The 24,512-nt window shown below is 41.5% G+C and overlaps 1 protein-coding gene across 1 annotated transcript in view; it reads right to left on the bottom strand.

Annotated features, from left to right (window-relative positions):
* Positions 1–2,429: 2,429 nt before the first annotated feature.
* The window catches only part of snd1 (staphylococcal nuclease and tudor domain containing 1), a 190,478-nt gene continuing 168,395 nt past the window's right edge, over positions 2,430–24,512 (bottom strand). The window contains exons 20-24 of the mRNA XM_015028139.1: positions 23,408–23,477; positions 20,454–20,567; positions 16,744–16,947; positions 4,327–4,371; positions 2,430–3,399 (exon numbers count right to left, since the gene is read on the bottom strand). Of these exons, the coding sequence (XP_014883625.1) occupies positions 3,334–3,399; positions 4,327–4,371; positions 16,744–16,947; positions 20,454–20,567; positions 23,408–23,477 (499 nt within the window). The 3' untranslated portion in view covers positions 2,430–3,333. The remainder of the gene's footprint in view (positions 3,400–4,326; positions 4,372–16,743; positions 16,948–20,453; positions 20,568–23,407; positions 23,478–24,512) is intronic.

Here is a 24,512-nt window from a genome sequence, read left to right on the forward strand (position 1 = left end):
TTTTTTGGTCAAAAGGGGGGTTAAGAAAAAAAAAAAAAAAAAAAAAAAAAAAAAAAAAAAAAAAAAAAAAAAACATTTGACCAAAAGGGCACTTCAGGCCAGGACAAGGAGCAAAAGGGGCAGGTGCTCAAGCCGCCTCCCCCCCCCCTCTCTCTGCACGTGCCTGCGCTTTAATGACACGACTCCGGATGACATTCATGCCGTGATTGATGCACACGCACATCCGCTGACCTGAAAACAGGTTTTGTTCTTTGGTTTCAATGTACAGTATTTAATTATGCTCTGTAATAGCTGTAAAAAATAAAAGGTAACTGCTTCGCGGATTTCACTTATTGCGGGTTATTTTCGGAACGCAACTCCTGCGAAAAATGAGGTGTCACGGTACTATCATTTTTTTTCCTATTTTGAACGTCATATCGTCAATCAGTTTCATTTATTCAGACAATTATAGTCCCTAAAAACAAGAAACAGAACAAGAATAAATGTTTTTATAATCATCCATTGCCATACAAACTATTGATTCTACAAACTAGATAAGAATGTCACTGAGCTTTGAAAATGATTGGTCAAAGTGTCAATCAGGCTGTTGACAGAGTCTGTTAACCTACACATACATTTGTACATAACATTTCAAATTAAAGTAGCACAAGTTGGTACATTGGTATTTACAAAAAAATGTAAATCGTACATTGTCATTTTTGCACATTTTAAACGCCATACTATACAGACATTTTTTATTTTTTCAACATTTCAGAGTCATACTATAAAATTTTTAGGTCATATTATACTATTTTAATCAGGAGAGACACACAGAAAAAGCAATAGTTGGAAAGTTTTCTTTGCCTTGAAGTTCTTTGGCGCTCAGACCCCAGCAGAAGACCTGCATGCTGAGAATTGCTGCAAGCTTGCATGAACAGCTCAGGGTCGTCTCTCCCTCTTTGCCCCCCAGGGCCTGGACAGTGGAGGTGGAGTGAAGTTTGGAGATGGAGGATCCTCGGAGGACAATGGTGGAGGTGGGGAGGAGGTGGGTCGAAGCACAGCTGGTGGATCCGTAGATGTTGGGCCTCATGAAGGGGTTCTTCAGTGATGATTGGCTGAAGCAGAGTGACGACTTGGATCTGATTGGCTGAGGTGGAGGCATGGCAAATGGATGATGCAGGTAGGCGTAAATCCATTTTTTCCCCCCATTTTGAACATCAGACTATACTACGAGTCATTTTTTCCCCCAAAATTTTCAGCCATATTGTACTAAGTCATCTTTTCTAAACTTTTTCCAGGCATTTTATTTGCAGCAAATTAAACAATTCAATATCTAGTCATATCTTTCACTGCTGTGCTCTGGTTTTACGCCACAATTCTTACAGCTGAAGTTTTCCTGGGCAAAGCAGATTAGATTTAAGCATTTTCCGTCTTTTTATAATAATAATAAAAAAAAAAGAGAATAGGCTGAAGGCACAGGTGACCGCAAGTTCATCTGGCAATGATGAAAATCTTTATTGTCCCATATCAGCATCTGTAGTTGGTCTATGGCACAATAAATATTGCGGTGATATGCCCCGTGACACTGATGTGCACAAACTGGAGTCCAAATTTCCTATCATGGGGATGAATGCAGTTTAAAGGGTTCACTCTGAAGCAGGCAGAGGCTCCTGCTCATTTCATCAGCTTAGGCTGTTCAGGATGAAGGCTTCACACACCGAGCTGTCACCACATGGTAAAAGTGATGGATCTTCATTGGTGATGAAAACATCCGCCGTACATCTCCAATGCAAATGAACTATCTGCCTCGTTCCAAGTGAACATAAACGCACAGATGTATGTTTTACCCTTGATGTCGGTTTCGGCAGGGTGACCTTGAAGATGCAGCAGAAATGCAAAACCCAGAGCTTTTGATGTCCGTTAAGGAAGCGCTGTGTGTCTCATTTTGTGGATATGGTTTCCAGAAGCTTTAAATGGTGGTTTGTGGACACAAACTTGGGAGTCGATGTCTGATTTAAAAAGCCAGAGGAAGTCTACTAACAGCTGTAATTTCATGTAGCATCCATTTAGACATCAGGAATTGTTAAATGTTTATGAGCACTTCGTTCCGACATCCACCGGGTTTCATTTAGAAAAATAATGTCAAAGAAGGGGAAATGTTTTTCAAAAGCCACACTTTTTAAACTCGACTGTAAAAGTTTTGTACTGAAGTTGATGGGCTTTTTAATGAACATGTGCTTGGAACTCAGCAGAAGACCTGATATTGAAATGCAATCTTAATCAGAAATGTTTTCACAAAAGAAATAATTTAAATCATCACGTCTAGCCGCCAACTACCCATAGTCAGAGTTGTTTCTGCTCTGCAGATGAGCAAATGCTTTAAAAAGTGACTTCATACATACTTATGACTAAATGCAGTTAGATTACAAAAAAAAAAAAAAAACAGGATATTTGTACTTTGCTTTTTTTTATTCCATAGATTTTTAATAGAATGCAAAGATTCATTACCTGGAAACAAGTTCAAACACTGTATCTGATATGGCATGGAGACAGAAAGAGCAGAGACCTGCCAGAGACGGGATCATCACCATCAGTATTAGAATGTAAACTTTTACAGAAAGGAGAGATGATGCAATGCCACATGAAGGCATCTATATTTACTGGTCAGAAAAAGTGAGACAGTGAATAAACGACAAAACACTCCCCACAAAAACATCTGCAAAAGTGTCACAGAAATATACACTGAAGACAAAAAATAAATTCATCCTTTTTTCCTCATCCGTGTGGCTTCACCTGCACTGCTTTTCTAAAATAAAGGAATTTACACCTTTCAACATAATCACACATTTTATTAGGGAAGCATTTGCTGAGGAGAAAAATTAATCTTTTACCTTAAAAAAAAAAAAAAAACAACCGTTCCATTCTAGAGAAGGATAAAGCTGGGGTTGGGGTCGAACCTCATGTTTGAAGAGCATGATTGGCTGAAACACATACTTAATATCATTCGCACAGGAAATTTGCTGACAAGATAACATGGCAAATAACAGATTGGCAACAGTGCAGATTGCTCTAGCTTGCAGGGGCTGATTAGGAAATAGAGGATAAATGGAAAGTAATTATATCACGAAATTTTTAAGCATCACTGAAGGAGCAAGCTGGAGAAAAAGAAATGATAAAAAATTATGCTCGAGTGGAAGAGAAGCCAGACAGAAGGGATGAAATGCCTAAAAGGAGGAAGAGTGAGTCCATGCTTGTCGTTTGGGTTAATCTTCTCGTCAAATGCATCGCTTCCTGTCCGTGTCGGTCTTTGGAATGGCGTTAACTGGATGGTTGCTTTAGTTTATTCTCATCTCCTTAACGGCGGTATCCGAACTCGTCTGCGTCGTCTGCGCGGAAATCTCCGTAGCGCCAAATGTTAAGCTGATAAGAAAAAGGCTTTAATCAACCACAGTGGGAGAAACAACCAGACATATATTACACTTAATTCCTGCAAAGCTGCGAGGGGCTGCCTGCGTCGCCGTCTCCCTTTTTTTTTTCCTCCCAACACCACTCAGTCTATTACTTCTCCTGTTCCATTACCCAGACAGTGCATCGCCTCATAAACCGCCACATGCATCCTTTAAATGTCGCAGTTACCACAAAGTGGCTGCAAAAGTGTGCAGAGTTATGCAAATGTTATAAAACTGTCCCATCTCTTTGTTTGAATGCATAACTGTGTCTGTGTAGGATGTTATTTTTTTATATATTTTTTTTTTGCATGTGCACTCAGCTGTTAACACTGTGATTCATAGCTAATTAGCAACTGTGCTAATTAGCGCTACTTATTAGGGATGAATGAAATGAATGAAGCCATTTTCCATTTCTCACACTGCTGCCCGTTTTGTGCTCCTCCCTGACATCCTGAAAACACGGCAGCGGCTCGGATGTGAATCAAGCTCACCGTTACAGTCACATGACGGTCTTTTCGTGGGAACGCGCCAGAGAACCACAGGGTAAATAATAGAGCACAGGAGCAATGTATTGTTTAAGAACTGCAGCAGTAATGGCTGACAGTTTCTGTCAAGCTTGTTCTATCTAGTTGACGCTATTATGGAAAGATTGCCTCACAAGAATGATACATTTACTTTTTATTTACACAGGTTATGTTGATTTATCACCTAAAATCCACAAGAAAACTTTCACTTTGTTGTAACATAACATTTTCAGAGAAGTGGTATAAATACTTTTTGCAAGACACTCCTCGCTGGAAGCGAGGAAATAAAAGATATCATCACTGATAGATTATTGTTCCATCAACAAGGAGGAAGTGAGGAACTGAAAAAAATAAATGAATTAACAGCTACTTACCCTGGCACTCTTGGCAGATTCTTGGCTGTTCAGGTACTCTGTCACCTACGGAAGAAAGAGATGAGCTGTTAGCTGTTAGCATACAACACAACCACGTCACGTCTGCCTTTTTTTTTTTTTTTTTAAGGATTACAGTGAACCGATGCATCATTTCCACCAGCTCTTCAAGTGGAGACATTTCCTTCCAAGCATGCAGGGAGATTTCTGAGTTTCTCGTTGAAAGCTAAAATTTCTGAGAGGAAGGATACATGCTCACTCTCCATGTAACAGAGGTTGCAAAGAGCAGCGTGTTCTCTGAAGATCAACAGGACCGAGGTAACACACTAGACGCAGCCTGGTTATGTCACTACAGGGAGTGTGGGAAGCGTGGCAGAGATTTCTTGACGTCACACGATGGCTCACTTTTTAGGGTCATTGCTTTCCCCGCTGCGTGCGGCGCATCACTTTGCTCTTCGTGCAACAACTTCAACCATCAAAGTCAACCGAGATGAGAGCCTTCCTTAAATCCTCCTGCCGCTCGAGCCTTGGGCCAACACCTCGTCAGTTTGGAGTAGCGATTTATAATCAAGTGCAGTAGCAGGCCGCCATAAGGGAGCCACAAGCTAAAAAGGAGCAGAGGGCCCAAATGTGATGTTGATTTTACTGTACAGTAGTGGGGGGAAAAAAAGAAAATATTCCATGCCGTTTTTCTTAAATGAAGGTCAAACTCTTACACTGGTGAAGTCATGGAGTCACTGTTCTAAATTCAATGTAGTTTTAAACATTGTCACAATGATGCAATCTCATCTCAAGGCGGTTTTCCAGAGGCCAGGCGCTAAATATGTTTTGTTTAAAAATTAAAGATGAAAATGGATGGATGGATTTTTGGAAGTGAGATGCTGAAAGGTTTGTCTTTTTTGAAGAATTATTACAGTAAGGGGGGAAAAAAAAGATTTACTGAGTACACAGAATATGTAAGAGTTAGAGGAGGAATGAAGGCCAATGTGCAAAACGTGGAGCATATTGACTGCTTCTGCTAGAACAGCCATTTAGCCTCTTTGAATGAACCAGTGATGAGTAATAGGACACAGTGTCGGGGCGGGGGCAGAAGAGGATGGAGTGAGCGCATATTTGTTTAGGTGGATAAGAGGAAGTATGGACCTTGGAGAGTTTGAGTGGCAAGCCCTCACAGTGAAGGTGTCCTTCACCATGTCCAATATCAGACCATATTATGTACAGGATCTGAACAAACTCCGTCACTTCGGCGGATAACGTCCACGTGGCAGATGAAGGATTTGGGCCTTTTTCTGGGTCAACACGGCGGAAATCGGCTGCAAAAAGGAGGAACACGGAATCAAATTCCACTCGCAGCAAAAGACGAAACCATGTCACAGATTCAATTGTGCGCCGCTTTTTGTAGCTGATTACAGCAGCAGACGAGCTGGCGTGCGCTCAAGCGCCAAAACAAGCATGCCAGATGTTAAAACAGTCGAGTGGGATGGGGATGGATAGGACTCTGGAGTTTAATTGCTTAGCTAGCTTGTGCACATAGGTTGATTAGATATCTGCGCTGCACACGGCACGGCCAAGATAACAGACCTACAGCTGGATCGTGCGGCGCCTCTGAATGCGTGCGTGTGGGTGTGTGAGTGGGGAGGAAAGTGCTGTGCCTGCACAAGGCATCCATCAAAGCCAACTAAGGCAAGAGATTTTTTGGAAGGCGGACGAGTATGGCGCGTTAGTCCCACCAGGCAGATGTCACCATATGGAGGACCCCACCAATGATATTTAACAGACACACACACACGCACACAAAAAGGCAGTAGATGCCATCCGGGCTCTGTAGGGGGGGCTGTCGGAGTTCACATCATGTTTCACGGTCTTCCAAAAGCAGCATTTAAAACTTAGGTGGAGGACAGTTGCGTGTCTGAAACCAAGGCAAAGAATTCCAGAGAAAATAAAAGCACAAGAAACGTGCATCTTTCAACAAGATGCATTCAGTTTTTTTTTTTCAAAACTAATTATAAGTCTCCATGTAAATGCAAAAATATTTCGCAACAGATGCAAAGTCAAGAGCACTACAAGACAATATGCAAAGATGAAATGTTGCCGTACTGAAAGTTTCACTCGTCTGGTGGGGAGGGCGCCTTTATCAGCTCCACCCTCATCTTTCACCGTTCTGCACACTTCAGTTCAGTGAACACAGCAGCCAATCAGTTGAACTCTTGGTTTTCCTTTTTTTTTTTTTTTTTTTTTTTTTTGGTTAAACAGTGCCGCGTATCAGGCGCCGGATCCGTCTTTCACTGCTCTTCTATGGACTCCAGTGGGGAAGGCATAATGGCTCATTTATGACTCAAATGCATGCAAAAACCCACCCGGCGTGGCGAAGACAAGGAATTTTTCTCATTTGGGAAACAACTGTGGCATGAAATACGCAGGAAGGAAGGCGAATGCAAGATGATGGCAGTGAAGTGTGATCCTGAATTTGGTTAAAAAATGTTTCAGCAAAGCAAGGAAGACAGTAGTAATTAGGAGAACCTAAAGATGGTTAGTTTTCAGATGAAGCGCAGTTTTCGAGAGATAAATATTGATCATAGGGAAGGGAGCTGAAGAGAGAGAAAAAAATGCAGTAATTGTGAAGAGCTTGGGTAGGAGAGAGCAGCTGGTAGTGGTGTTTGTCTGGATGACCCAACAGAGCTCCCATATGCCAGACAGATGCCAGTATGATGAGTGGAGACCATAGACAGTTTGGCTAAAGATGTAACTGCATGTTCAAGAAAGCCCCCTAAAGAGTTTAATTATTTTTTTTAAACCACAAAACTGCACGTTTCACAGTTTTTAACCCATCACTTCCTATTTACCTGCACTACCTTGAGCTGATCTCATTGTCAGATACAAGGAAAACATAGTTCCACAAATACCACAAGTCAGTTTGAGTGGATTCAGGTAACTGACATTAGAATAAATGAGAGACGTGTGTGTGTGTGTGTGTGTGTGTGTGTGTGTGTGTGTATGTGTGCTGGTGTGAGGGCTTTTGGTGAGCTGAACGACAGGTGGTGCGGGCCCGGCGCTTTGGCACCGCTTGGTTTTTCTGACTGGCTGTGAATCTGAAAGAGCGAGCGGAGCGCTGGCCCTCGTGCCATGTCCAGGTGGTGTTCTGGTGAACGTGGTGTGAAAGTGATGGACGTAAGGATGAGCTAATGCTGCACGTCTTTAGCAGGTTGAGTCCTTCTGGTGCGGAGGTAAGCTGCCGCTTTTTTTAATCGATTTTAAAGCTGGCGAAGGAAAACTTGAGTTTGGATAAAGTGCACAGAAAAAGCTGATTATTAAAGGTTTGTTTACGTACTTCTTGACTTAAGTCACTCAAGTGAAAATGGGGAAATAAAGTCCTTAATGTATGCTGTCAACTTTGCCTTAGTTGACATTTATTTACCTTTTCTGTTCTTTTTTGTCTTTGTTGCTCAATCACAACTTTAATAGGGTAAACAAATAATTTTCTCCTTTTTTTTCCATAACTGGAGGGAAAACACTGAAATCAGATTCCACACCCCGTTTTGTTCTCTCATGCAATCTCAGACCCTCTCTGTCTGCACAGAGAGCAGAAACACTGCACTAAACAGTCATCATCAGAGCATGCACTGGAACATAACGGCTTTTATGTTTGTAGCCCACACTGTTTCAAGTTGAGAGTACTTGGCTGAGAGACGGTCCTAAGAGACGTCTCTCGTTCAACATGCCCATGCATGAATACTGCATGGCAAGCAGAGAAGAGGCCAGGCTTTTTTTGGGGGGGTGGGACTCAGGGGGTAAGGGGATAAAAGGGGGTCTCTTCAGACTTGTCATCTTACAAGTGGTTTGATGGAGAGGAGCTCGTCTTGTAAGCATCATAGCTAGCCAGAGAAAGAACTCTCCAAGGCCTGTCATGGCTGAGTGGGACGAGGGAATCCCAAAGTGAACATCAACATGCTGAATGGGAAGCAGGCTCACCATACCTCGCCATCATCAATGAGGCTGACCACAATAACTGCTAAATACCTCTTAACGATTCTGGTCAGCAGAGGAATTTGTCACCGTGTGGCTTATGTGCATCACTACGGTTTGGATCAAGTTACTGGGTGGCTATAACCAGTCTAATCAAGGTTTGATTGACTCTGGTTCTGGGTTTAGTGATGTCCAGTCTTAATGCAGCCAAAGGATATTGTTGATTTTTAAATGGTCGATCCTACAGGTCCCAGCTAACCTGCTCCTGATGGTTTCTCTTCTCTTAACAATAAGCATCATACTACATGTGCTGAGCCAGCAAATGGCAACAGATCATCTTTTAAGTTGCTCTCAAACATCAGCATGATCATGTCAGTGGAGCTAGCATGTCCTGTAGGGAAAGTACTTTCAAATGATGGTGTTGTGTTAGTCTTGTTGGCCAGTCATTATCAACGTGGATGCCTTGAATAATTCTTTTTCTTACTGTCAATTTTGATAGTAGCGATTAGCTTGACACACCTGGTGGCAGTCTTAAGATATTCAACAATTTTATTAGAAAAATTTTAAAGTATTTTGATACTAGAAACAAAGGGAGACAAGTGCACATTCATATTTGTGAGGGTCAGTGCCACTGATCTGAGGCTGGCTGGGATTTCTTCCTGTCGCCTGCTGGTTAGCCTCCCTTCCAGCATGGCTGTCGGAGAAGATCAGACACTTTGGTGGGAACTAACATGACAAGCCCACCAGCATGGGGTTCATACAGTTAAGAGGTCACACTCATGTAACACAACAGATGCATATACTGTCCAGCTCTCTCACAAAGGCACCTTGTAATCAAAGGAGATTACAGTTTTGTTCCAATTTGAATCCTTGAATATGCATTTTCTTTTCCAGATAAAACAACAACAAAAAATGACAACATCTTGGTTCTCAGAAGTCTGGAAATGATGGTGGGCAGGCATTTATATGCATTCATCATGGAAGATGGACTACAGTCTGTGGAGATGCGTGCCAGCTCGGGCCTCAGATCAGCGGTAGGAGGAAGACGTGAAACCTGGCTCGACTGTGTGTAGAGTCAATAATGACGGAGTACAAACTGCCCGTTTAAGACCCCATCTGCAATATTTCTTGTAAAATAGATATTGAGCCTTTAGTGGGGAGAATACCTGCTGGCACACAGCCGTAGAGCACAATGAGAGTGAAACCGTAGTTAAAAAGTGAAGATGGCAACTTGAGAAATCCTTTGGGTGAAGTTTCCAAAAAATGGTTAGAAACCACTTATGGACTTTTAAACTTAGTCAGAATGTGATCAAAATCTATAGAAATAAATGTTTGTTTTTCCGTTTCACTTTGAATTTGCAGATTTAGTGAATTTAAATGCTATTTTATTTCTTGTCTAGCTAATAGTCTCACCTGTCAACTTTTAACATTTGTTAACACGGCGGACTGCCCTAGCATGCTACCACTTGGTTTAGCAAGTTTTACTTTTTCCACTGAAGAATGAGACAAGCATAAAACCCACAATATATGAATGAGAAAAACCTGGACTAAACTATTCTACACTTCACTATATTTCCATTTCTTTGATTTGTGGCAGTAAAAAAAAAAAAAAGAAAAAGATTCTTAAAAATACTTAAACATAGTCTTATCTCTAATGTACCCTGTACCACCACTCTGTCATTAATTTTAATCCAATAATTTTTTTCTGTACTTCATTAAAACATGTGTCATAACTATGAGGGCCAGTCTGCTAATGAGCAACATCTGGGCTACATGAAAAGAAGATTGCCCAACAGGAATAAATTTGCAGCGGTGCATCTTGAGTAAAGAAGCGCCACGTTTCCATGCAGCACACAATCATTATCCTTAGCTGTTCTTTGCAGTGGATTCCATGATACAAAGCCTCCTTTGCAGTATAGTATATGTGCCAAAGTGCAGAATAGTGCTTTGATAAATGGAACGAGCCATCCCTGGAGGCGTGAGCCTCCTCACACTTATTTCCTGTATGGATTCCCCACATCCAGCCACACAGCTCAATCTTCAGCTACACTCACAAACTCCATTAACACAATTACCCCGCTGTGCCATTAGCTACAGTGGGGGTTCTAACTGTGAACTTTAAAACAAACCACATGAGGCAGTGTGTGTGTGCAAAAAAAGAAGAAGAAAAAAAAAATGCATAAATAACAAAAATCTTCTTTGCATCTTAAGCTTCTCACAACTTTTCAAGTTGCCTAAAGCGTTTTGCAACTTCAGAGAGCGCTGCTCAACGTTTATACATGAAAAGAAGGACCTCCATATGAACGCAGCAACAATATAGGCAGAGAAAATTAAAAAAAAAACCAAAACTATATTTCCCAAGGGGCTTTCTGGGTAATTAAAGATTCCTTGACTCATCTGTCACTCTCACACTTAAAAAGCTACCTCACAGCTGTTTTCCCCACAGTCTACCTTCTGCTGACACACACCGGCACACAACCTCTCACTAAAGGTCTGACACAGGTGTTCAGATACATGAGCTTAGCCTGTAAACGCCGCTGCTATATCTTAATCTGGTCCTAAGGGACAGTTTAGAGATGAGGCCTGAATCGATACTGCAGAAGAAGTGGTGATTTATAATAATTGCGCCAGCGGAGAAGTGACAAACGCATCCGTATTTGTAATTGACTTGTGATTAGTAAAGTGGAGATTATTAGCTTGTAACGCTAATGGAATTTGCGGGGCTAGCACCAGTGTCAGTTAGCCGAGGCGACTGGACGAGACAGTCGGCACCGAGTGGCCTGCCACAGTTTGAATCAGTCATGTCGCTGGCAGCTGCTGACAGAAAACACTGGTGAAAAGCAGCCGAGCACAACAGATAGTGCTGCTAACCACACAGCCATCTTCCACTTGAGCTGCCATGACAGACTCATTACGTCTCGGACAAAGAAATATCAGGTCCGGGTGCAGATTTCTGCGCGCTGGTCAAGAATAGATGCTGCGGGCGCTTTCTGTGTAACCAATCAGGCAGAAAGAAAAATACATTTCAGGTCTATTTCTAATTCTGTTGAGCCAGGTATGCCTTTCTTTTTTCTCTCTCTCTCTCTCTTTCCACTGAGCAAATACGCCGTTCATGTCTTGCACCTCTGCCTTTGCTTTAAATAGTAAAGGAGGCATTATGACATTATCAGCAGGAGTCTCACAGGGGCAACATCAGCTGATGCAAGCTGCAAATAATCACACAACATTTTAAATCAGAGCTCATTATCAGGCTGCTGCCAGGTCTGATCTGAGCAGCTCTCCACTCTAATTCCTGGGGATTATTACTCATCATGACATAGCACTGAAAGACAAAATGCAAATTAGAGCGCGCAAAAGCCAAACAAGCTTCCCACCAAATGCTGTGCAGATCACTTGCCGTTGCTCCGCTTAGATAAAATGAATACCGAGGGTTATTAACAAATAATAAAAATAGGGAAAACAGTCAGGGGAGATTGGTAGGATTTTTTTTTCTAACTGATGATAAAAGCGGTAAAAAGAAGCACCAGAGGATAACCCCCCCCCCAAAAAAAAACTAAATGCAAGAATAAGCAAAGTAATTAAGAAGCGAGTGATAAAAAGATACAAGTTCTAGGAAACAAACAAAACGAGATCAAATTGATGAAGACAATACTGCGTCTTACATGCACACTTTTCGCCAAATTACAAACTTTATTTTATGACAGATGAAAAAGTAGATGATAACCTTCAACACTGTCCAGTCAGAGAATAGCCTTCCCACACCATAATGCTGCCGCCACCATGTTCTACAGTGGGCATGGAGATTTCAAGGTGATGTGCAGATTAGTAAGGCTCTCACATTACAAACATTATGTCAACGGTCACAACATGGCAACATCTGGCAGAGCTCAAGGTGCGTCAGTGCTAAAATTAAAAAGGCAGAATTTGACAAATGTATGAGGAACAGAATTTAGAGGGATGGATAAAAGAAGAGGGAAGTGTATTAGTGAGTCCGTGTGGCACGATGCCATTGTTTTAAGAGTTTATAGAGCCAGGATCATTTAAGAGAAGCTCAGCTTATCTGCTCTGCCTGAGGAGGGGGAACGTATTAGGGGCCGTTAGAGAGGGGGACTAAATGTTTGTACACAGAGAATCAATCAACATGGCAAACATTCATCATCTCTGGTTTGCCTTAGGTATTAACTTTTTTTTTTAATACTCCACAGCAGTTATTTTAACTTCATTGTAATAAATTCAATTAGCTTTTTGCATCTACACCTAAGTTTCCCATTATAGGAAAATCAATGCCCACTTAATTACATAATTGTCAGAAATTATACTGGAGGAAGAAGAAGAAGAAGAAGAAGAAGAAAAAAAAAAAGTCTTCCACCAACTCAAGAATAGCAGTTGCCATCGGGGGCAATCAGACCAAATGACATGGTTGACACTGCTCTAAATCTGGCTGCCTGAGGCAACTATTACTGAGCTGGTGAGCTTTGCTAACAGCTCATTTATGACACCAACATGCTGATTACATGTACCCGTGGCCGACACTTTTATATGGCAGCCACCTCACCTGGCAATCTACAAAGTACAGCAGAACTCCACCCTGAGGGGTTGTTGAAACAAAAACAAACATTGGTGCAGAAATTAAAAAAAATAAAAAAAAGTCCCCCAGATCTATATCTGAATTACAACAACATTACCAAACTTGATTTTGGAGCATTAAATCTGCCTAAGTGGATACAGTGTGCTAATATTACATTATCTTGGTCATAATTTTTGCTCGTCATCCGGTTCCCCTTTGTCTAATTCCACTTACTTCCCCAATAATCTGTTGCAGGCATTAAATTATAATGCACGTCCCATTCTGGGTAAAAATGCTAAACAGCAGCCGTCCATATGGTGTGCATCATGAGCATCTACTAAAGTACAGCTTAAGGTGGAATGCACTTGAAAAAGAAATAAACTCCAAATGGATGAAAATCCCCTCCCTGCTGTCTCCCTCTTGGGACAAAGCCACCCTCAAAGACTGGTGTTAACCTTCAGTGCACTTATGACTGACTATTAATGGCTGCTCAAGTGCCAATGAACATTACAGCCCATCTGTTATATAATGCTTTAGAACTTGAGTACAGATTACAGTGACCATGTTCCAATCCCCATCACTGGATAAAGAACAGACAAACAGGATGAGATGGGGAAGGACAAAAGTCACTTTTACATGTGGGGCTGATTGTCTGAGTGGAAGAGGAGGAGGGGTGTGAACGAGGACGTGGAAGACGGCGTTGCCGCACTGTAGCGCCGAAGGCTAAACGAGATGAAAAATGAGGCACGGATCCAGGTGGCGGCAAAAGGTTATATCTTAAAACATTTTTTGGCTGTTGCTCCTGCAGGACAGTATTTTTTGTTGTCTCACCAGCAGCAGGAGTCGTGGCACCCATGAATCTCTAAGCCGGCGTGCACCTTGTAAACAAATGACTCCACACAAACACAAGCACTGTAGATCAAAGATGCAACCATTTACTAAAGCAGCAGGGAGAACTGTAAATTCAGCCGGCTGACGCTGTGAACAATAGCTCATCTAAACCGCTTCATCACTTGCTTACATATTTATCTTTTCGGGACACATTTAAAAAAAAAAAAAAAAGCAGAACAGGTGTGGAATATGTCTTAACAGCTGACTTTAACATGGGGTTCATTCAGACCAGCCCTGTTTTAGCCTGCTTTGTAATTGAGCTCGTCTTTGTTTGCCTAGAAAGTCCAGTTCGATCGGGGTGGTGGGAATGCGCAATAGAACCCTGACGGAGACCAAAACAAACCAACTCCGGTACATTGAATGCCTATGTGAAGGCCAAGCAGACCAGAGATCGCTCCAAAAGCAGGAAGTAAACTCTCCCGCAGGGCATCCTGGTTGAATACAATCAAAACAGATTCATGAGGCAAGAGCTAGAGGGAGGAATGGCTCGCAGACTTCTAGCAAAGACAAGAGAAATCCTACAACTGCTAAAATCTGATGTCTTTCTAATTTTTGTTGACATTTCACAAAGAAGGAAGTTGCGCTTTGTTATGTTTCCTTCAGTGGCTCTTGGTGCAGCGCCACCGCAGGCGAGGAGGTGAACAGGTTTTTCAAAAGGTTAGCTTTGTTTGACAGTGCGGTGGGAAAACGTAACAACTGTTGCGATTTTGGTTCCCAACTGAACCGAGTCTACCAGACTACCAGGCGATGAGAAACAAAATAACAAAATAAATTATAAAAAAGAAAGTACGACTTGGATAGCGTCTAAAAAGTAGTCTGATCTCCCTTCTGCTCATTGTTCAAAGTAGGATTAAATGGAAGATCTCAATGATACTCAGAACCGCGACTCAGATTATGTGTGGAATTACCTTCAGGAGACGCTGTAGAGCTTCACTTTAACACAAACTTGTAAGCACTTTGGCAACACTGCTGCTTGTTAAGCTTCCTTCAGATCAAAATATCAAGCTGTAGCCAGCAAGGAGGGGGCAAATGGAGAAACAGCTGTTGCATACTAAACAGGAACCATTAGATCCTACAAAACCTAAATCTGTGTGCAGTCTATAAGCCTATTAGTGGAATAGCTAGGAGGGTTTAATCACTGTCATTCGTCTGTAGGGTCCATTATGCCAAGACTGAATTATGGTCACTCACTCCACTGTGGAGGTCGGAAGTCGAAATACTCTCACAATGCACACTCTGAGGTGGGAGGTGAAACTTCACGGACAAGTGGGCTCTTAACAACTTTAGGCTTTGATCACCGGACCTCGTTGTTGTTTAGTTAACCTTTCCACTTTATGGAAACATCCAACTGTTTCTTTGTGCATTTGATTTTCATATAAAAGACAGTGATTAATATTAGGGCTGTGTAGGAGCAGTACGTGTTGTAGCAGGAATCCATATCTCCCATTTACTTTATCTTTGATGTACAGAGCAGCTTTGAGTCTGCAGGAGGAATTAGCATAACGAGTGAAAAGTAAATGAGCAAAGCTTCACCGTTTGGCAAAATGACATTGTAGTGGAGCTTAAATGTACACTGATTCAGTCACAATCTTACATGCAGTTATAATAGGCAGAAGTGCCATTAATCTTGAGCTGTTAATGATTTTTACATTCCGGGGTTGCATTATTACAAAGAATTTCAATGGCCTAGTTCAAAATAAGAATAAGGAAAACAGAGGAGTCGGAGTGAGGTCTTTAAAATTTAACAATCCTCCCAGTAATTCTGGTGCATCAGGGAAATGAGGAGGACCAGCTCCAAATTCTTCACTTTCACATAAATGGACACCTAGGAGGGTAACGCTAGGACACAATGAGGTGTTCTGACAGGACAATGACCCTAAACTGATTAAAGAATGGATGGTTCAAATAGCACTTCAGGAATGAAGACCCGGAAATTTATGGGCTGGGCCGTTGCCAGCAAACCAACCCATTTAAATTAGCTCCACCGTTTTTGATATTAGAAGTAGTTAAACATTCAGCCAAAATGATGTCAGAAGCTTCTAGATGGCTACAAAATGATTGTGGTTTCCCTGGAACTTGCTAAAAAATTTGAAGGGGAGTTTGTATAAATTGAAGCTTATTTGTCTCCAAATATCACATAGAAGTTGCTTGTAATGCAGTCATTCCACCATGAACAAAATAAATAAATTAAAAATAATCAAAGTCCAAAATCAATAAGACAAGAGCATTTAAAATTCTGACCCAAGCCGTTACATTTAGAGATCATTTTGAGCATACATAAAAATGTATTACGCAACAAGTAAATATCAATTGTTATATATAAAAAAAAGAGCGAGAGCACAAACAAACTGACCTCAGAGGAGTGGAGTCACATTTCTCTAACAGGATCAGTGGATTGGAAGATCATGTAATGAAGAGAGTTTTTTTTTTTTACCCAACCTGGCATGTGACTACAAATGATGTATTCAAATATGAAAATACACAGACAAATCACGGCCGTCGCCTCCTTTATGTCCGACTCTGATTGGAATCCGCAGCGGTTTGTAAACAACAGGGAGCGAAGGGGAAAGAAAAACATGGTCTGGAAAAAGAATAAACCAAAGGGTCCATCGTTGCAGGCATCCTCTCCATCATGTTGTCGCGCAATGCTATAAACAATTCGAACCTGTCCGTCGCAAATACAAGCACTTTTACTTTGACGTGTTTAACTGCTCCGCTATATTACAAACTGCAGCAGCTGTTAAGGAGATGCCGGTCATGGCGCTCTCGCTCAATACCATTCTGACTGCAAGGACTTTGGTGTCCATCAATATTTCACACCCAAACAAGAAACAGAAAAGGCACTTAAAATAATACACATAAAAGAGCCAAAATGAGCACAAACGTTGAAATATCAGTCCGTGCAGCGTCTCGCACCCCTGCCTGTGGACTGCTCTTCTCAGTCAAAGCAGCTACAGCAACCGAAGGAATCGCCGAGATCGTTTTAACGCTCCACTCACCATTTTCTGCAGGTGCTTCTCCTTGCGGACGTCCACCATGACCAAGCCCTCTTTGACCAGGCCCAGGCCCACGTCGTCCTTGGTGTCCCCAAACTGTATTGTGACGTGTGGGCAGGTGGCCCCCGAGTACTCCACGTTCAGCAGGCATTGGCTGTTCTGGATGTCCCGCACCACACAGTCCACCACATCAGCACGGGCGTCGTCCTGGAGAAGGCAGGGGAACAATCAAGCAGTTCAGACGAGGTTTGTTTTCGATGGGCAACGCTTTTTCGGACGTTCATTTTGAAGAACATAAAACTTGAGTGTGAATTTACAGCAGATACTTCAACACATGTCTGGACAAAAGCTAAGTGGGTAGACAAACAGATGGTTGGATTGATGGTCGGTTAAATCACAGGTGAAAATAGATGAGAAGACCATGGATAAGGGAATAAAGTGTGCAAATACAAATATGTTCCTGGAAAATGCTCAAAACAAAATCTATAATTTTCTAGACTGCAAAGGAACACTGGGATGTCAAATATTAACTTGGGTTAAAAAGAGGGGAAAAAAACAAAACCCAGGGTGGGCAATTTTTTTTTTTTTTTGCGAGGAATTGCAAAGGAAGTCAGCGGCCAGGCTACACTGGTGCAGGACGTCTTTTCAAAGCTGTCCTCTTCTCCCTTAAACTTTTCAACTCTTAAAATCCAGCAATTAAATGAACATATGGAGAAGACGATAGTGACACAGCTGCAGCACAAATCTTCACCTCATGTCCACCAGCAGACGGGGTGAAAATGAAACTAAGAGTTGGCACCTTCAAAAAAAAAAAGAAGAAGAAAAAAAAAGAAGATGGCATAAAAAGAAAAAAAAAAACAGTCCCTCTCCCCTTCCAAACAAAAAACAAACAAACAAAAAAATCAGCTCCTGGCCATTAACCATCCCTCCCCTACACCATCCATCTCTTCGCTACCCTTCTTTCTCGCCCTGGTCTTGTCTCCATGGTAACCCCCTTCCAGCTAGCCACCCTTGGGCATCTGCGCGTCTGGTGTATGTGTGAGTGAGCGAGTGTGGGCAGGGAGGCTTATTCGAGGAACAAAACTAGAAGGGCCTTATTTGTCCCCTTGTCTCCCCCCCGGTCAACTTGTCACAGTCGCCGTGGGGACGCTCGGGGCGAGGGGGAGACGACTGCTGCTGATGAAGAATGGAGTAATGCTTATGAAAAGACAATAGAAAATTCATAAGGACCTTTCAGTGTCTTCATCTTTCACGCTATGCGTCGAAAAGAGTAGACTGATAAAGCGACGTGTAGATGAGCAACTTAAAAATATTGTTTTAAACAGTTCGCCTAATTTCTTTCTTGCTAATTTTTAGACCATAAAAACAGACGTTAACAATTATTCATTTACAGCAGATATTTCTGTAGTCATAAGGGAAAAAATAGATGTGGAACAGATGGATAAACAGCCGGAACATGACAGGATCAGAGGCAGGAGAACTACAACTCCTGGAAATACTTGTCCAAATTAAAAAAAGTAGGCTCTCCGATTTGTATAAATGCTTTAGAATCTATCGAACCATTTGTAGGTCAGCCATAAGTCAAACTGTCGCTGCTGCATTTCATCTCGACACAGGCAGGCTTTTAAAATCAAGTTTTAGCATCAAACGTCTCTTGAATGTGCCTGAAAAGTATTATGGAAATTACCGTCACAAACTGTTCCCCACTTCACAAAAAAAGCTGCAAAGATGTGAGGTGTAGGTCGCGTTTGTCTACCTTTACTTTGCGATTTTAGCTTAAAAAAGTCATTTCTTGTTGCCAGTGGATTTTGCCATGACTGTGATGGGAAAATGGGAAATGGTAATGCAGTATAAGTGAAAGGAGCTTATAAATTAATGAGCTGCCTTTTCTTTTGACTTTTTTTTTTTTTTTTTAACTGACAGCCTCGATAAAAATTTCATCTCCAATTAGCTCAAAAAGACAGAAAAAAATATTAGTGCAGCCGTGTGAATGGCAATACAGAGGAAAACACAATCGAAAAATGTGATATTTTTTGCACCTAAAGTTGTAGTTGCAACAGTGAGGTGTCATGGATGTGACATTCATGATGCCTCCTGCTTTGATACAAGTCACCAGGACACGTCTCAGGTAAAAAATAAAATCTAAAAAACCCTCCTTTTAAAACAGAAGAACAGTAGGAGTTTGTCACGGCTGACGCTTTTTGAAAATACTGTCACTTTACAGAATATCTGATGAGAAACAACAGGATGCAAGCAGTGGGATTTCATCCAAATGGCAGACTTTTAGTCTTAGAAAAGAACTTTTCAGAGAGTGACTAAGACGCCAATTATGACTTGTGAAGACAGATGTGTTGTGCAGGGGCATCAGGTGGTGGATTACGGGAGGAAGGCAGCAACCTTCCCCACAAAGCTTCTGTACCAGCGGGGGCACCATGCTGTCAGTGTGTCAGATAGCAACCGGAAGAAACGGAAATCTGAGACAAAACGGAAAGTGGAGACGCAGGGGCGATGGAAAGACGACGGAGCAGAAGAGGTGTAAGCTGTGTGTCGGTCTGGCAGGTGTGCTGCAGGGTTTTTAATGCGTGTGTATGGGAGCTTTAACATGGAGGTGAACCCTGTGTCCCACGGGTTGCTCCAACAGATGGGCTACTTCATTACTGACTCATGAGAGGTGGCAGCACAGACCTCAGGCCGCCTGCTTTTCATTTATCATTTTTAGGAAGAAAGTGAAGAAAATGCAGGGAAAAAGAATGACATTTTCAAATCTAATCAACTGTTTACATTTCTATATATTTATATATATATATATATATATTTATATATATATATATATATATATATATATATATATATATATATATAAAAAAAAAAAAAAATCAGCTTGCATTTATCAAAAACACACTGTAACTCAATAGGCACAGATAAACTTCAGCAGCATGGCCAAACAAACAAATCCTGCAACTCGATGAATCCCAGGATCACATCTAAAGTGGTCCGCATCTTATGCAGCCAACCTGATACAGAAATCTTCGAAAAGCAAATCGCATGCAGCAGAATAAATCCAGGACTTAAGTCGGCGCCAACAAGGCCTATTGCTAAAGTAAACCCGCTTCGGTTTGATTTGTATGCGGTCGGCTCAAGACGCCGCCAACGAGCCGACCCCCTGACACAAATGCACACGTACGCGCCTGTGGTCACTGAAGGTTGAGTAAACATGATTATTGCTGCAGAAAACAGCGGAAGGTGCTCAAACATGTTCGTACTCCAGCGCACCAATTAGATATCATCTCTGCATAGGAAAATAACAGTGCAGGCTGCTGAATAATTGAAGGGGATGTTATCAAATTTGTTCAAAAAGAACAAGAACACAGATGGTAAGTTTTTCTTCTTTTTTTTTTTTTTTTATCTTTGTGCAAACATGAAAAAAATCAGTGACTTTGCGTTCGTCATTGCTCTCTTTTGCTTCTGTTACATCTATTATCCGAGCGCGGGCATCGTTTTCACAAGACTGCCTGGAATGGAAAGTCAGCCTTGGTCTATCAGCTCCAGACTTATCACCCGGTGTGATTTGTGAAACTCAAACACTTCTCATGTCGTGCCAGGAAAGTCAAACTTTCAAAAGTTGGCAGAAAGGCGGGACGGAAGAAGCCGATGTCTCGGCTAATTCCGGCGCTCGTGGCTGCAGAGACATGTCTGCTCATCTGTGCACTTACGTCCTGAGGGACCTGGATGAAGGCGAAGGTGTACTCCGTGGCCTGTACTGGCAGGGTCCTGGTGCTGAAGGCGGGAGGCATGGCGGCCAGACGGGTGCTTGACACAACTTCTCTCTGAGGAAGGACACAGGAAGGACATTTGAAACCCGGCACACAGCACAGCTTTCATACGTGTGATGTTAACGACATCTTGCGATGTTAAAACGCCACAATATTTCTTGTCCTGACATTGTCTGGCAGCGATATTCAGTTGCTGATGCCATGGATTTATTATGAGTCCTAAATATAAAGGTGAGTGCCTCAAGCTGTATCTTGTGATTGAGACTTTTTTCAAATGAGAAAATAAGTACTCCTTAGTTTCTCTGTGCTAAAATTGGACGTTATCTGGATACGTTACCACAGAAGAAGCCTATATATACCACTTTTAAATTTGTCTGACAGCATTTTGAAAAAAGTAACAGAATGAATGATATAAGAGGAAAAACTACATCAGGCTAACTGCTAATGCTGCTAATAATGGCACAGTGAGTATCGTTGAATTTTCCTGACACCAAAAAAGCCCCACAATGCAATGTGACACGAGACTAGAAATCTGTAAATATGGAGGGAAGTGTTAATTGTATGAATCTGCATTTCAGCAGCTTTTACTACAGTATACATATTTGTTTTTTTAACTTATAAATGAAACATTTTATTTCCTGGATGCAATGTTTCTTTCTTCAATTAGATTTAATATTTTTATTGCACTAACAGCGCCATTATAAACGAAAAAAAAAGAAAAAAAAAATATGTGAGGCGTCTTTTTTCGGTTGTTAAAATGCTTCACACTCTTGTAAGTAAACCATATAATCATTTTACAGCTGTTGATACACCTGCGAAGGTGCAAGCTCCATATGCGTCTCCGCTTAGCTCAAGTAAAGATGAAGACGGCCCAAGATGCGAGATGTGATAATCCCATACGTCGTGTCGTACCGGGTGAATCGACTGAAAAGTCTGAATTGGTTGACGCACTCAGAGCGGTATGTTTACTTGTCTCAGCAAGACACTGATGCAAGGAAGCAGATTTATTTCACCTTCAGAAACTTGCAGCAAAAGATGTTTTGAATGCATAAAGCAGGACTAATGTGTATGAATGCAGAAATTAAACTGATTTGATCTGAATGTGTCAATTTTCTCTTGATTGGTAAGTCCAATATTGAAAAGTCTTATTTTTTCACCCACCCCCCCACTTCATTAAATGCATCCAAAATCACCACATTTGTGTCCACATCTACAAATGGACGGACATGAAAAATGTTCCTTAAATTTAATAATAGTTTTAGAACCTATCACTTTGGCTTTTTCTTGCCTTTTCATAAGTAATAAAAAAAATACTGATTGTTGCATTTATTTTACTTACACAGACCATATAATAAGCCCATGTAAAGGTACAAATGAATATTTACTATACATTTATGACACAAAGTCTATAAAACATGCAAAAGCTTTGTTCAGTCACTCACCCATAACGGCTTTAGCGTGTTGGGAAGTCAGATAAAAACAGCCTTGAGAACTCGAGAGGTAATTTAACGACCCTCTCGTATCTTTGGTTAATGTGTTCATTGAACTGTCCAGTCTAGACAGAAAATATCTCTCAGATTCATAATGACACAATGCTAAGATTTATCTGCATGATATGAGACTTTGATGACACTTTGAATGTAGGTTTTAAACCCGAAAATGACAAAAGTGCTCCGCTGTGTTTGCTAATGATCACATAATAATTCAGGTAGCGCCATGTACCCGAGAGAGGTGGCAGTATTGTAAGCTAATAGCTCGTGACACAAGGACACGAATTCAAGGCCGGCCTGACTCAACCTGAAATGACGCAAAACTACTACAAATGAGACGCTGCAGAAGTCAGCTCGTGTTTTTTTTTTTTTTGTGTGTGAGTGTGTACCAGGTCAGCCTCGGAGAATAACACTTTCAGCAACATGCCAGGATGCATTGCATCTGCCAGCCAAACCGTGGTCTGTCCCCCCTGCTCTGAGGTCAGTCGCACACTGTGCCGCTCCACTGCATCATGGGAAAACTCCCGCAGGGCGGGGGCCGGCTGCATGAGCCACTCGGCGATGATGCAAGCATGAGCATGCACGTGGGCAGAGACGACTACACTGCCTTCGTCATCGCCGAGTAAAATTAAAAATACCCAGGGAGAGACGGGAAGTGTTTCATTCTGAGGAAAACCAGGGTTTCTACGAATCCTCTGTTTAATAGTCGTCATTTTGCAGACATTTTAGTGCCTGCAAAGTGACCGGATGCAACAATTCACTTTTTTAATCGGTGATGATTTTCTTTAAAAATGCTTTGAATTTTAAGGCATATAAAATACATCTTTAATGTTAAATTTTGCAATAACTTTCTGATACTTGTTACAACTTCACACATGACTCTTTTTGTCATCAAGATAATCCACACTTTGTGACTGAAGCTTTGCACATCCTGATACTTTGACGGTTGAAATTTTAAGCCCAGAGGCCAGAAAAAAAAGAAAAAAAAGGAAAGAAAAAGCAGCTAAATAATTTAAAAACCCCAAAATGTTGTGGTGCATCAAGTCAACATAAATGATCTGATAAAAACTAGAATAAAATCTATACTTTCAGACCAAGTAAGGATTTTGTTCTGAACTTTTTGTGTTTCAATAATAAAATACCAAGAAAAAAATAAAAATAAAACAAGCAAGCTGGCATTTTGTTTCTCATATAAACTTCAGCTGAAAGGGCACAGAGAGACTTCTTTGAACATTAAAAAAAAAACAAAAAAAAACTTGGAATATAAAAATCCCGACAAAGATTCGAAGAAAGAAATTCCTATGTGCATGTTTTTCAACTCTAAAGATCAGCACTTTGCTTTAATGAGAACACTTTCCCTCCACGCACGCACACAATCAGATTTATTGCTACAAAGTTACTCACGTTGCCATAGTCGATGTAGAAGACATGAACCTTTGCCGGTGACTCAACTTTCTCCACTCTGGCTCTGTACCTGCAGCAGCAGAAGAATAATTGGGGGGAAGAAGGATAGGGAGAAAAGGGGGAAGGGGTGGGGGGAGAGAATAGAGAGTAGGAAAAGAGAGATGAAGACAGAGGGCACAAGAGGAAAAGGAGATGAGTAAATGATTCTGTGCTTATTTCCCTAGGGAGAAGGTGTTGGAGGATCTGTCTGTTGTGATCGGGGTAGAGGAGAGGGATAGGATGAACAGGCTGGGGGTGTGCGGGTTGGTGTGGGGGGGGGGGGGGGGATCTATCAGGACATAGGCGGGCGGTGGAAATTGCACGGAGGCCTCTTTGCAATAAAAGGGAGAAATTTAAACCTGTTTTTTTTTTTTTTTTTTTTGCCTTTTAGAAAATGACGTTAGCGCATTAGTGCTAATCATAGAGACCCTGCAGGTTTTTCATTGTGATCCTCGATTTTTTTCTGGCACATTTGAAAAGCCTGATTTCCACGCAAATAAAAAGTAAAAGCGGCGACAATCGGAAAGTAACCAATTAAATGACAAAACCACCTTCCTGAATAATACCTACATATAGGAAGAAGTTACAATGTGAAACATATGTATGACATCTCCTCACCTGGATATCACTCTGAATCTTAAGGGGAAAAAATAAAAATGAGAGCACTAAAGACAAATTGGCTGCAAAGCAGAAACAGCCAAAACAAAAAAAAGGGCCAAATAATTAGGTTTATGCGGGTGAACAGAGAATAATGAAGTAAAAAACTGCAATAATAAGGAGTTTGAGAAAAAGGAAGCGACTGATGAACAGAGGTTTTATTCTTCTCTGTTCGTGTTTCTGGGAGGACTTGCATGGTAACAAATTTTTAATTACTCCCCTAAAGAAACAAGGCTCCATGGAGAATGAACCGCACAGTTCTCTGATACAAAGAAAGAACAATGCAGACATAATTAGCTTGCTGAATAATAAAGGGCTGCCAGAAAGACACAAATCAAGATATTTTTCCCGCCGTTAAAATGGCAGACGTCCCCCCCCCCCCTCCCTCCGCTGTGGAGCTACAGACTCC

The sequence above is a fragment of the Poecilia latipinna genome, unplaced genomic scaffold (assembly GCF_001443285.1).
Source record: "Poecilia latipinna isolate Pla-1442-1.1 unplaced genomic scaffold, P_latipinna-1.0 Scaffold115, whole genome shotgun sequence".
In the NCBI taxonomy this organism is placed as follows: Eukaryota; Metazoa; Chordata; class Actinopteri; order Cyprinodontiformes; family Poeciliidae; genus Poecilia; species Poecilia latipinna.